General features: G+C 43.8%; 1 protein-coding gene across 5 annotated transcripts in view; it reads right to left on the reverse strand.

Annotated features, from left to right (window-relative positions):
- The window catches only part of PPP1R13B (protein phosphatase 1 regulatory subunit 13B), a 128,818-nt gene that overhangs the window by 61,686 nt on the left and 51,932 nt on the right, over positions 1-15,200 (reverse strand). For 3 of the 5 annotated variants that reach the window (XM_050954113.1, XM_050954112.1, XM_050954114.1), the window contains exon 3: positions 7,356-7,475. In XM_050954113.1, coding sequence (XP_050810070.1) covers positions 7,356-7,475 — 120 coding nt within the window. Of the gene's footprint in view, positions 1-6,245; positions 6,286-7,355; positions 7,476-15,200 lie in introns of those variants that run through there. The other 2 variants (XM_050954115.1, XM_050954116.1) reach the window with 2 other exon arrangements.

A 15,200-nucleotide genomic window follows, 5' to 3' on the forward strand; every position in this document is an offset into this window, starting at 1 on the left:
CCAGTCTCCAGGATCTAAGGACGGGATAATGGTTCCCAGGGATACCATGCAGAACTTCAACCTTATCATAAACTGGTTGAGTCCTCGCAGGTCTAGGATAGGTCTGAGACCTCCGTTCGAGTTGGGAATTAGGGAATAACCGGAGTAAAACCCCTTGCCCCTTTCGTCCATCGGCGTCTGCACCTCTTGTAAGATGAATTGCTCGTGAGAGGGGTCCCTGAAGGGGGACAGGATTGGAACAAATTGGAGATGGTACCCATACTCAACCGTGCGTAGGACCCAGCGATCTGAAGTTAACTGGGACCATGCCAGGAGGAAGTAGGAGTGGGATCCCGGCCTGTAACTGGTACGCCGCCCTCGGGCGCACCTTCGAAAGTTCGTCTTTGGTCCCGGTGGTGATTGCGAGGGACCTTGATCTTGGCCCTCTAGGGGTCCTGACGGTCGTCTGCGACCGCCTCGGCCATGCCGTCTGCCAAAGTCCTGTCTCTGGCTAGGCACAGAGTACGGCGGTGTGGCTGGGGACGGAAAGGCCTGCGTTTGGTCGCCGGCGTATGCACGCTGAGAGCGCGCATTAGGACCCTGTTGTCCTTCAGGCTTTGCAGCGTAGGGCTGTCTTTTCCGCAAAGAGGCCTTTACCATCAAATGATAAGTCCTGAATGGTATACTGCAGCTCCGGCCGGAGGTTTGAAACCTGAAGCCATGAGATGCGCCTCATGGTAACACCCGAGGCCAGAGTCCTGGCTGCTGAGTCTGCTGCATCCAACGAGGCCTGGAGGGGAGCTCTGGCCACCTTTTTCCCTTCCTCCAAGAGGGCAGCGAACCCTTGGAGGAGTCTTGAGGGAGAAGCTCCATAAACTTACCCACCGCCACCCAGGTTTATAATTATAGCGGCTAAGCAAGGCTTGTTGATTTGCCACCCAGAGCTGTAAGGCCCCTGCAGAGTACACATTGTGGCCGAGTAGGTTCATTCGCCTAGCCTCCTTCGATTTCGGGGCTGGTGCCTGCTGGCCATGCCATTCCCTCTCCTTAATGGACTGAACGACTAGTGAGCAGGGAGGAGGACGGACATACAAGTAGCCGTACCCCTTAGAGGGCACCATATATTTACGCTCGATTCCCCTGGCCGCAGGAGGGATAGAGGCTGGGGACTGCCATATAGTATGGCATTCGCCTGGATGGTTCGAATAAACGGGCAGGGCCCCTCTAGTGGGGCAACCGCCAATAGAATGCCCGCTACCGGGTCCTCTACCTCCGGGATCTCCTCCACCTGGAGGTCCATATAGAGTGCTACCCTCCTTAGGAGATCCTGATGGGCTCTCAGGTGGGCACATCAGAATCGCGGTCCTGAGCATAAGAGCTGTCCGCGTGGGATGACACTGATGCGTGTCTGGATGGCCACGGAGGTGCTGAAACACCATGGGCAGAGTCTCTGACTCTATCGGACCTTGTACAACTCGGCACCGGGGACCGGGACGCGTACCAGTACCTGGAACGAGATCCAGACCTGCGACCAGAGCAGTGCTGGGAGGTTGACCAAGATCTCAAGGCTCGACGTCGGGAGCGGCTACGAGAATCACGGTGCCTGTAGCGGTAGCGGGAGCTGGAACGGTGCCGAGAGTAGCGGGTCGGCGAATGGGATAGCGACCGGTGCGGCGAGTGCGACTGGTACCGAGGAGGAGAACAGCACCAGGACTGCAAGTGGTGTCGGGAGCGGGAGTGCCGACGGGACCTGGAGCGTCTGCGGGACCGTGATCATGAACGGTGCCGCTCTGCTGTGCTGACAGAGGATGGTCATATCAAGGGAGGCTTGCCAAGAGACTGTATTATCCGCACCGGCGGTGGCGGGGGTTCAGGCAGCATCAACTCTGTCATGGAAATGAGATCCCTCACCGTTGGGACTGTCTCCGGCGTGGAGGGAACAGTAAGCTCAACCACAGCGCATACCGGGGAGCTGTCAGGCACTGGATTCGGCGGCCCTCGTGGGACCGGGATGGAAGGTGCCTCGGCAGGTGTCGGTGCCGGGCGATCCAACTTAGACAGGCTCTCTGGCTGCGGTGCAGTTGGCACGGAAGCAGCAGGAGCAGGGAGCTCAACCACGGCGCGTGCTGGGGAGCTGTCAGGCACTGGCAGGAGGAGTCGTAGGCTCTCTTGACCTCAGAGAGAGGGAGCGGTGCCGAGTCGACTTCGGTGCTGGCGACGGCCGGTGCCAAGAGGCCTTGGCAGTACCGGCGGGGTCCGGTGCCGAGGAGGCGCTTCTGCCCGCCGATTGACCAGCGCTCGGTGCCGAAGGCGGAGGGGTAAGTGAAAGTCCCGCTCCTTTTTGTTCTCGGCTAAAAAGCCTTCCAAATGGGGCACTTAGCGGTCAAGTGCGATTCCCCGAGGCACTTCAAATAGGATTTGTGAGGATCTCCTGTTGGCATCGGCTTGTGGCAGGCAGAGCATGGTTTAAAACCCGGTGAGCTGGGCATGGGCTCTGGCACCGGGTGCGGGGAAGGGGCTACTCCCCGAATCCCACTAACTATTACTAAACTAACTATGCTAGTAAAGAAAAAACATATAACTATAGAAATATTTTTATAAAAAAGGATTATAACTATATACACGAGAACTACGAGTAGCTAAGGAAGTGGAGGTCAGCTAAGCCACGCTCCACTGTTCCAACAACCGACACGGGCGGTAAGAAGGAAGTGAAGGGTGGCTGGGTCGGCAGGGGTATATATCCGGCGCCATAGCGGCGCCCAGCCGACCCACTGAGTGTTGCTAGGGTAAAAATCTTCTGACGAACGTGCATGCAGCATGCACACAACTAACTGGAATGGATATGAGCAAGCACTCGAAGAAGAACTAATGAGCCAAAAAATACTACTTTTAGAAAACTTTACATATGGAACAACCAAAAATGGTTCAAAGGGAGAATTAGTTAAAGCAATCAAGACTAAGCTGAGACGTAAGAAGAAGTTACTTGTTAGAGATGGTCAAATTAATTGAATTGAGTCAAAACAGCCTGAGAATACCAATAGGCATCTCAACTGGTGATTCCTTCATAGCCTTCAGACAGATTAATTGACCATGACACAATGAGTACATATACAAGTACAAGCTCAAAGTTTTCTTGTAAATTAACTATGATCTATCTCTGTTTGATCAGAGAAAACAGATTCTATTACCTACACCAATCCCTTAAGGCTCTTCTGATTTAAATACTACACTCCTCGATAGAAAGCTTCTTTCTAAAAGTCCAGTAGACGATAGGGTTTTCTTGATAGAAATTGCTACTCCATTTTTGTTTTAAATATAACTACAAGAAGTAGTAGAGGAGTCTGTCAGGGATATTTTGCAAAATAGATTTTAATTTCCCTCTCTCGGATCAAAGTCATTTGCTTGGAGAAGCACAGTGCCCTCTTTCAGGAAAGTAAAACAAGTGACCTTGCCTTTAATATAAAAACTGTGTTAAGCCTTGCATACCCATCAGCATTTCTGGATCAGCAGGGCCAGCTCTACAGTTTTCGCCACCCCAAGCAGCGCGCCAAATTGTCACCCCGGGCGGCGGGGGCAGTCCCTGCACCCTTAGGGCAGCAGGCGCGTTTCCGCGGCGGCCGCAATTCGGCGGCAGCTTCTATGTTTAGCTGAAGCAGCCTCGGACAGCTAAACATAGAAGCTGCTGCCAAATTGCCGCGGAAACGCGCCTGCCCCCTAGGGGCTCACGGACTGCCCCCGCAGCCTGGGGTGGCAATTCGGAGCGCTGCTTGGGGGCAAAACAACAGGGACTGCCGCCACTTGCAAAATGCCGCCCCAAGCACCAGCTTGGAATGCTGGTGCCTGGAGCCGGCCCTGTGGATCAGTATCAAAAGGAACAAAAAACTGCTTTATGAAATAAAGCAAATCATATTTTCCTGTTAAGCTGTTCTCATAAGAGGCAAGTGTAATTGTTTCTCACTTCTCCTCTGTCTTTTGATATGTGGTACTTGTGCTCTGTTGTAATGACAGAAAAGGCATTCAGCATTCTAACTACTTCTGGAGTGAAACATTTGAAACTCATTTATGTCATTTCTGGCACCAAAGCATGCAAGTCACAGGGAGGTGGATTAGTGTCCATAACTATTCTAATCAGATTTTCTGCCAAAAGAGTGAAAAAAGGTAAATATATTTATAATAATAAATAACAACAACAACAACAATTGTATTAGAACAAGCAAAAGTGAAATGCCTAGGAATCCCCTTTATCAGTTTTAATGGAGACAAATGTGATTTCAGCCACTAACCTGTAACCGTACAGTAAAAAAAGAGAACAAGAAAGTGAGAAATTTGTGCAAGATACAATTATGTAGAAAAGGCAGGAGAACAGAAGTTCATTTGTCTCAAGGATTATTGGAAGAAGTGTACTTCTTCAGCTACGCTGCTACTGTAGAAGTGTGAATGGAAGTGAAGCAAAACAAAGAGCCTAAGCAGAGGCAGCTGGTCACCAGGAGCTGGTACACCTGAGCCTGATCAATAACTCCACAGCTATCAGCCACACTAGGTACTATAGTGTGTAGCAGATATTGCAAGTTGCAGTGCTGCCTGTTGCCACTAATAGACACCCGTTCTGCTCTTGGAAGCTCCAGCAGCCATTGGTGCCGCAAGCCCTGACTTGAAGTGGTTTCCATCATATACAGGGTTTACAGTTTGGTTCAATGGCACCCCCACTGTACAAACTGTTCCAGCACCCCTCCAGTGGCTACAGGGTATCTGGCTATCAAGAGGAAACTCCTGAAGGGAATAGTTCAGAGAGGGACATTTATGACTGTGGAAAGATATTTAAGGCAGGGATTCTCAAACTTTCTGATCAGATGATCACTTCTTACAGAGTGTCTTGGGGACACACCTCCCCTCGCACCACAGTTGCATAATATCCTTATGGGAACTAGAATAATTGTTTACATGGAGAAATATTAGGAAATAATGAATTTTTAGGAGTCTTTGAATGTGGTTTAGCAGAAAAAAGGATGCTGAATTTATATACTGAGTTTATTTTAAGCAATAACATCGCTTTTAAAGCCAAGTTTAATGCATGCTTGAATAACTGAATGTTGGTAGTTTTCTAGCTTCATTTGTTTTTGAGAGCAAATTTTTTAAATAAAATCAAGTCACTTTCCAGTGGAATTCTGATTTTTGTTATTCTAGTTCTCTGCTTCACTGCCCTCACCCCTAAATGACCTCTCTCTCTTGAGTTTTAGATTACTACTGTTAATAGCTGGCATAATACAAAAAAGAATTTCCAGGATATACTTTGGAATAAAATGAATAATTCTGAATTTGTGACAAACTGAAATAATACATTTAGGAAATGAAAATTAATTTTACAAGACATTTCCAATCTAACAAAGTGTTGTAAAAAGTTATCACGCTCAGTCATTGAAATTTTAAGTAGAAAACCAAAAGAATTAAAAATGTAAACAAATTTTAATATGTGACTAAAAAATTCCTACACCAGAAGGAAGTGTTCAAAGTCCAGAGGCAATGAGTTTTTCTTTTTTTTAAATTAGTCATGAGTGACAAACATAACACTTAACACATTAACAGAATAAATATATCACAGAAGAAAAATAAATCAATGGATATTCAATAATTCCTATACAAACGCTATTCGTATATACTGCAGGAATGGGAGGGGGAACCTTTTTAATGTAACAGTCAATTTCATACTACAGAAAAAAGAGGACATACATTTTTTGTTGATTTCTTATATTTAGCATTGGGGCATGTATACTAAATATACTATTCCATACTCAAACAGCACATAAGTGAGGGAAAAATAATATTTCCTGGTGAATACTTTCAAAGTCATGGTCAAATAAGCCTTTTGGCAACACATTTTATAAAACTATGCAATGTCTATCAATAAAGCGTATGAATAATTATGTATTATATTATGCTAATACAGTGTTGTAGCAGATATGGCGATTTCCTCCAATAGCCTGAACATACTTTACTGAATTAAGTTAAACCTTCATTGTATTAAAAATGCAAATGTTTACATATTATATGGGATTATATGTCTTAGAGGAGACCTGACTAATGTAAACCCTGGTAAGTATGAGTTTCAAAGGACTATTTGAAATGATGCGAACTTTTAAAATGAAGTGGGATTCCCAAGAAATCTCTAAGGAGAGGGATATGCACATGTAACACCTCAAAGTTATGCAAAATTCCAGCCTTTTGAAGGTAGGGCCCTGAGGAGAAGAAACTCATTGTTTACAAATTACCTCTTCCCAGTATCAGAGGGGTAGCCGTGTTAGTCTGGATCTGTAAAAAGCAACAGAGAGTCCTGTGGCACCTTTAAGACTAACAGATATATTGGAGCACAAGCTTTTGTGGGTGAATATTCACTTTGTCAGACGCCTGTTGTGAGCTAACAGCTGTGATAGACTTGTGATCACTGAAAACCCCCTTGGTGGGGTCTGAAGGATTGTTCACCTGCCAGAGCCTTTCTGGTTGTTGGGATGACCTCTGGTAACCTTATCACCATGCATGTGGATTCTTTTATTGTTTTTAATGTGTTTTCTCTGTAATGCTTTTACCTTAAGAAAAAATTGCTTAGAAAGAGCTATGTGGTAACTTAACTGAGGGCAACTGTGCTGTTTATAGCCTCTAAGAAGGCGGCAAAACAGGCCTGCCAAGGCAGTCTGATTTGCTGGGAATTCAGTGTAAGCATGCAACTTGTAGCCTGGAGATTCCCTCATTAGGAGGAAGGGAGACATATGTCTCTGTCCAAGAAGGGTAACGACTGGGGAGCCAGAAGCTTAAGAGTGGGTGCCCTTACTAGACCATGAGGGGGAATACAAGTACAGCTGCCCTGAACTGTGACAAATGCTAACAATTTTAATGAATTCCTGATTAGTTAGCTTTAGTTATTAAGGCAGCGAGTTTGTCAAGGAGGTCATAGATTCCGTGACTTTGCGTGATCTCTGTGACTTCTGCAGTGGCTCGTGTGTCTGGCCCAGGGGCAGTCCAGGCAGACCCTGTGCAAATCACATCGGCTGCTGCAGGGACAGTCTCGGGCCACTGCGCTCCCCCTTCACCCCCCCCCCCCACACACACCAGCAGAGTTTGGGTGTGGGAGGGGGTAGAGGTTTGGGATACAGGACGGGGTGAGGTGGGCTCTGGGAGGTGCTTACCTGGGGGGCTCCCTGGAAGCGGCAATATCCCCCTTGCTCAGCTCCTAGACAGAGGAGTGGCCAGGGAGCTCTGCGCGCTGCTGCTGCTGCTGGGGTGTGAAGCGCAGAGCCAAGCAGGGAGCCTGCTGGCCCCCCGCACGCTGCTGCCTGTCCCCCCTCCAGCACCAATTATCATCTGTGTAAGGTAAGTGTACTTACTCTGTTCATTGCTTTCAGCTGGAGATTCCTCATGACGAAGAAAAAATTTCACCTCTTCTCTGCGGGGTCCCCACTTCTGTAGATGGTCATACATCATGTGATCAAAGGGTATATGGCGTTCTGAAAGTAGAGAATATAATATTTTTGAATCCAGCAACTTCTTACAAAGTAACATTAAAATAACTGCTTCTAAATGTGGGTGCATTTTTGGCACTTCAAGCAGTCATCTGACAACTTAACATGCAGAAAACTAATTCAAAATAAAAGCAGAAACAGGAAGAAAATAACTGCAACAGCATATTAACATACTATTAAAACAACAGTTAATTACATAACAAGTGACATAATTTTAGATAGTACAACCACCTACATAATTTCAAAGTTTATAATCCTACTATGCATGCATTTAAATTTTGCCAGAAATTCTCCATCACCTTCTATGACATTATATGACTAAAACATGACCATGTAGGTCACTGTTGCTGCCACTGTTATACAATGCAACAAATCTTGCACAGAGTATGTTATGTTAGGTGTCAATGAAAAAGTTATGGTGTGCGAAATGTGATTATCCTATTTGTATTCATGCATCATTTTTGTATCGGAAATTACAAATTTTGGCTGTATAACTATTTCAAATGTGTTTGCCCCTGGATAACACTCACAAGGTATTTGCATCCAGTCTAGCCAGCACATTGTGAAGGGAATACTTCGATCGACATCCCATCAACGAACACAATAGGCCATGAAAGAAGCTTATCTACACCTGATGGACTTTCCTGAGAACATTTTTGCTAGAATATGGATAAGGCCCCTGTTATGACTCATCGAAGCATGCAAGGGCATGTGACTAGATTATATGGTGCTGAACTCCATCTTGTGTGCCTGTACTTTTCCAGAAACTGTGCTGAGGGCTCTGCCTGGAACAACTAGTTTCTTTCAACACAGGAGAAGCTATAAAAAGTCCTGGAAACATCTCCATTTTGCCTCTTCCCTGCTCTGATCTCTGGATTATGGACTTATACTAATGGGAGCATTCTAACCAAGGGACTAAGGACCTTCCACTCATTTGGAAACAACCAGAGACTTAACAAGCCAGCAGTTTATGCCATCACGACTTGAAACCTGATCCAAGAACTTTGCAATTATTGTATGTATTTGATTTCTTTAACCAATTTAAACTCTCACCTCTTTCTTTTCTCTTATAAATAAGCCTTTAGATATTACATATTTAAAGATTGGCAACCGCAAGATTATTGGGTAAGAGCTGAGTTACATATTGACCTGGGTATGCGGCTGGTCCGTTGGGATCAGAAGAATTCTTTGATTGATAAAATTGGTTTTAAATAATCACTCACCATTAAGTCTAGTGTCCGGATGTTGAATCCAGGACTGGAATAGCTAAGGAGGCTGTATTTCTGATTTTTTGTTAGCCAGGGTGGTGAGACAGACATTTTGTTGCTGGGTTGGTATATCTTATGGAAGAATAACCACCAGTTTTGGGCTGTCTCTGCCCTATTTCTCAGCAGTTTGTCCTGAATTTGGTATTCTCAGTTGTGACCCACTGAGGCATGGTGACATTTAAATTTTGCCAGGAATTCTCCCTCACCTACACCCTTTTCAGACAGTTAAGCCTTTCAACTCTGCTTTCCTTTGCCAATTGGGTTTTCTGTGCCTGTTATGAAAGCATCATACTCAGTCTGAACCGTAAGACTTCCAATGAAGTCCACTAGACTAAAGTCATGTATAATACACATGCATAATGATAATTCACCCCTAAGATTTAGTTATGTGCTATCACTCTAAGAGAGTACATTACACAATAGTCACTAATACAGCAGAAACTGGTACAAGATGGCAGTAATCAACAAATCCAGGAGTAAAATCAAGACTAAATTTTCTGCAGTATTACAATTAAATCTCTCTCTCTCTCTCTCTCTCTCACACACACACACACACACACACACACACACACACACACACACACACACACACACACACACCATTTCTCAAAATTTTGAACAAGGTGTTTATTTCAGAAATATCAAACTTACTAGCAGAAGAATAAGCAATATATAATTAATCTTGCAAGAATTTTAATGTTATTTCCAAATTTCTAAAAATCAATTTTCAAAAATCTTTCAGAATTATACTTATACCAGTGTTTAAACAGTACTGCACAAGTTAGAAAACCTATGAAGAGGGCCACTTTTCTACTAATAGGCAGGAATATAAGATAAATTAAGAAAGAAGTATCTCATACTCCATTCAAGTCATCAGAAAAGGCACTGTATTTTAAAACCTAATTTTAAGATACAATTTATTTATTAAACAAAACAAACAAAAATCAAGGAAATCAAAATAAGAGGTGTCTAACAGTGAGAAGTTTATCACTATAATCTTATACCAATATAATGCTATAAATTTAAGCTGATAAGCTTCCTTATGTAGACCAGCCCTACTTTTTTTGGTTTTTGACTTTTATTTTTCTGAAAAGAAATGTTTCAGTAATTTTCGATGAGAGGTAACTTCACTCTTCCCTGAGGAATGGTGTCCTCCATCCCCTTCCCTACTTCTTCAGCCTAGTACTCAGACCACTCCCAAAGGCCATCTGGAGTCTTATGCAGCGGCCAGAATGTGATGGCTCTTGTGAGAACATTAGCCTGATGAAACAGGGGATTCAGGTTATTTTCATTTTAGTGTTTTGTCTGGACACTTCCTGGCAATAAAGAGAAAAGGAAATTAAACCACATTTACCTGATTAGGTAATTGTAATGAATATTTTATCAAAAGATTATCTTCAAAGTCTAATGTCTTTCCTGTTGTCTTCAAAGCAGTAGGAGTCTGAGTGTTTTCTTTTTAAACTTCCCTCCATTGAAAGTAAAAAGGAACTTCAATCTCAGAGAAAAGGTTATCCAAGAAACATTTCTTAAATAATTTAATATCTCTGGGTATTTACTCATACAATCTGAGACAAGCACACCCAAAGTTTAGTTTAAAATACTCAAACCTGAATAATTCAGATCAATAAAGCCATTTAGACAAAGTGTACAATACCTGTCTATATTTTAGTTAGTTGTGTTATTAAATGTTTGGTCTGGTTAAAGAAACTGCAGGAAATTTCTGTTCTCTATCACCAAAAGACAAACAAGATGTCAGGAAGATAGCCCTCTTTGGCCATAAACCCACGTTTATTGTCCCTAAACATGTCTTATCTAGACCGGACACCTCTCCCAGTATAAATACCAGTTTGGTACAAATGTAATCCTTATCTCAAGAAAACAAACCATGTAAAGCATTAGGAAAAGACCTAATTGTGAAAAGGAATGTGGGGTTGTATTTTCAGAGCAATAAATCTAGGTGTTAATGGGTTTTTTCACTCGTCCACAAAAAACTTCTAAGTAAATCCACACAAACAATTTTCAAAATATCCTAGCTGGAATGATTTTTATTACTCTAGAAATATCTGCTTCTGTCTTTAAAAGCCTCTAGGAAAAAAATATGTAGTTGGAAATGTTTCAAACTTTGTTCATTTCTTAAGCACTGAAGAGTCCACTAATAAATATTATAAATTTCAATCCAGCAGAGAAAGGTGTAAAATGATCCAATGGCTGGAAGTTGAAGGTGGACAAATTCAAACTGGAAATAAGGTGTAAATTAATGGTGAGAGTAATTAGTAAGGCTGCGTGTCTGTCATGGAGGTCACAGAAGTAATGGATTCCGTGACTTTCCATGATCCCGAGCTGGGCAGCCCCTGGGCCAGCAGCAGCAGTTTGGGTGTGTGGGAGGGGGCTCAGGGCTGGGGTGCAGGGCAGCGCTTATGGGGAGGGGAGGTGTTCTCCCTGGCTCCCACCGGCATGTCTCTGCAGCTCCTAGGCGGAGAGGCCAGAAGGCTCCACGTGCTGCCCGCGTCCACAGCTGCCGCCCCCTTTGACTATGGTTCCTGGCCAATGGGAGCTGCAGAGCTGGCACTTGTGGTGGGAGCAGCACATGGAGCCCCCCAACCACCCTTCCCCTATGAGCTGCAGGGACAAGCCGGTTGGAGACAGATAAGGAGCCTGCCAGCCCTGCCAACCCACACCCTCCCAACCCCGCAGAACCAGCAGGGGTCCCGTAACCCCCATATTTATTTTCATATAATTGTGATCTTATATATAAAGCATGCCTTGTAAGGTATCAGGTTATGATCTGCTGAAAGTCATTTCTCTATCCATATATGCATATCATTAATGCATATGAAGTTATGAGCAGGGCTGGCTTTAGGCCAATTTCCCCGATTCCCTGGAATCGGGCCCCAGGCCTTAGGTGCCTTCTTAATTTTTTATACTCACCTGGCGGGCGGTAGTCCAGGTCTTCGGCAGCACAGGGGTCCTTCACTCACTCTGGGTCTTTGGAGGCATTTCAGCGGCGGGGGTCCGCAGAAGACCCGGAGCGCGGGAAGGACTCCCCACCGCTGAAGTGCCATTGAAGACCCGGACCGCCATCAGGTATTTGAATTGGGCCCCGCAGTTCCTAAAGTCGGCCCTGGTTATGAGAATTGTGTTGTATGGTGTTCACTAAAACATGCTGTAAGTTGAGGAATCAGCTACATATTAGCTCCCCAGAGGCAACAGCAAGGAAAGTAACCAATGCCCAGGTGGGGTATCAAACAACCCATCAACAGGCATTGTCTAGCAAGGGCGCTACAATGCAATGACTCGCCCTGCAAGAGGCCATACCAGGGGAATTGCTCAACCTTGCTTGGAGAGACTCAGCAATGCCCACCAGACATGCCTGGACTTGTGCTCCCCAAGCACATGGACTGAGGGTATAAAACAGATAGACAGAGTGGACACATACTGGGCCCTTCTCCTGCCCCCACCTTCACTGCAAGCAACTAAGACACTGAGAAGAAGACAAGACTCCAACAGGGGAGATTGGCCCAGATTTAAGGAACAAACCTTTATATAAAGGACTGCAGTATCCAGTGGGGTGAGAAAAACTGCCTAATCCAGCTGTTGTCCAGTCTAATAGGGTTGATAGTTTAGACTGTGTGCTTATATTTTATTTTGGTAACCACTCTGACTTTTTGCCTCTTGCTTAATATCACTTAAAATCTCTCTCTGTAGTCAATATGTGTGTTTGTTTTTTCTACCTGAAGCAGTGCATTTGGTTTGAAGTGTGTCAGAGACTCCCCTTGGGATAACAAGCATGGTCCATATCGATTTCCTTGTTAAAGTGACAAACTCATATAAGCCTGCAGCATCCAGTGGGCATAACTGGACACTGCACGACAGAGATTCCTAAGGTTGTGTCTGGGGCCAGAGATATTGGCTAGTGTTATTTGGTTGCACAATCCAAGAAGCAGCTTACATGCCAGAGGCTGTCTGTGAACAGCCCAGGAGTGGGGCATTCTCAAAGCAGACAAGGGTAAGGCTGGCTCCCAGAGTCAAGGATTGGAGTGACCTAGCAGAGCACCAGTCCGGATAACACCAGGGGAACGTCACACCTGGGCCATGTGCTGCCGCTGCCCGCCCGCCCGCCCACCCTCCCCCACCAGCACCTGCAGGGGTCCCAGGCCGCTGCCACTCATCCTCCCCATCCAAGCACTAGCAGGGATCCCAGGCCGCACAGCACCATCCCGAGTCAGGCACTGCTGCCTGCCCCTCCCCCAGCATGGGTCCTGTGCATGACCGTGTGCACCAGCACCAGAGGGGATCCCAGACCACATGCCACCGTCTGCTTCCCCCCCAGCACCAGCAAGGCCATCCTTCTAGCACCTGCAGCACTCCAGACCCGTGGACCTCCAGCCCAAGTTTTAGTTAGGAGTATATAGTAAAAGGACAGGTCACATGCCATGCATTTTTGTTTACTGCCCATGACCTGTCCATGACTTTTATTACAAATACCCATGACTAAATGTAGCCTTAGTAATTAGGCCATTGGAAAAATTTTCCAGGGTCATAGTGGATTCTCCATCACTGCCAATTTTTAAATCAAGATTGGATGTTTTTCCAAAACATAGAACTTCCCCAAAATAATAATTCCTACAGCCTATGTCTTTTGTTGTACAGGAGATCAGACTAGATCACAATGGTCCCGTCTGGCCTTGGAATCTATGAAGCTACAAATGGCAAAAACCTTTGAGAAATGCACACTTGCAAACAGCTAAATGCAAAGCTCCTAATACCATTGCTATGTAAATGATAAAATGCCTTATGTACCAACCTCAAATTTAACTACCTTCTTAAAGAGATTATCAATATAAGAAGCCATCTGAGTATAGAATATTTATATTAACAATGAATTAATTATTAATTACTGGCAGTGCTCAAACAACTCCCTCACCTAACTCAGGAAGACAAGAACCATCTCTTCTAAAATTGTTATAAAGAATTAACAATTTCTTTAATAACTCTTTAAGCTAAAGGTTTTAAGAACTGTTTAACTTTAAAAGATGGTTTTGAAAACTGAAAAAACTTGCATATAAACTACAGGAGTGTATTGACTTTTTAAAACAATTTCATTACGTGTCATATGCTAATAAAAAGTATTTCAGAAAATGGACCGAATAAAAGAATTAAAATTAACTTTAAAGATATTCTGAGAATCTCCTGCCAGAAGTACAAAAACAAGTAGAAATGTTGTATATCCATTAAAGAGACTGCATATTCAGAAACTGAAGATAACTAAGCCAACCCCCCAGGCATGAAGTCAAAGAAAGAGTGATAGCAATGAACTTCAATCTAAATAAGACTGACAGATGCCTGTTTTCCTATAATTGAATGAAAGTAGGAGGAAAAGTATAAAAAAACTGACCTGAGCACTCCTCATACACTCACCCCTCTGCTACTCTGCTTCAACAACAAGGAGTCCACAACTCATCCTGTCTATCTGTACAAATAAACTATCATAGAAAGCTAAGAAAAATACAAAAGACTCAAAGTAACCAACCCAAGGAAAACCTCCCCAAGACTTCAATATGGATTGGTAAGAGAAAGTTAACTAAGACCCAGCCAAGGGATCAGATTTACAAACTCTTGTAATGCTTTTACTGGAATACTGAAATGTAACTGTAACTTAAAATATTAACAGCTTGTCCTGTTGATCATCAGATGGTTAGACCATATACTCCTGAAGAGGCGACAGGGACTAAACAGTGGTAAACAGAGAAATAGTGAGATTTAACTGGATTTAAGATTCTTAATATTGGTTCATTAGCCTGTCTCAAGACAGCTCCTTAAATGGCTCCTTCTAAGTAACTGATTTAAATAGTTTATTTGATTTCATAGGATTTAGTTACAATTATCTGTTTTCCCCAATTTACAAACTGGCTGATTATTATTAACAACAAGACAGGTTTCACTTACCCTAAAACAAATTATTTTGCCCATACATAAAGGTTTTAAGTATCTAATAAGATTGAGACTGAAGTCACAATATTTTAAGAAACTATATATTTCAGACTTAATTTCCCAAACAAAGAACATCCTCACATGTAGTCTACTCTCAAAGGTGTAATCACTGTTAAGGTTCTACACATAGAGGCAGACAGAAGAGATTGTAATGGAAATAACCAGTTTATCAGTTGTGTTCTATCATTTGTGTTTTGTTTAATGATTTCTTGTCTTTAATAATAAATCAGACATGGTTAAAACTTGTGATGCTTTTGCTTGTTTTTAATCATTGCGTCCCCTAAGGCATGCCTGTGACTACGATAGTGGGAATCATATACCCTGAGATAGCACCATAATTGCATGTATCTATAACTAGGTCACAAGGACAGCCATATGGGGTCAGACCAATGGTTGATCCAGCCCTTCTGAAAATGGCCAATGCCAGGTGCTTCAGAAGGTATGAACAGAA

The sequence above is a fragment of the Gopherus flavomarginatus genome, chromosome 5, assembly GCF_025201925.1.
Source record: "Gopherus flavomarginatus isolate rGopFla2 chromosome 5, rGopFla2.mat.asm, whole genome shotgun sequence".
Lineage (NCBI taxonomy): Eukaryota > Metazoa > Chordata > Testudines > Testudinidae > Gopherus > Gopherus flavomarginatus.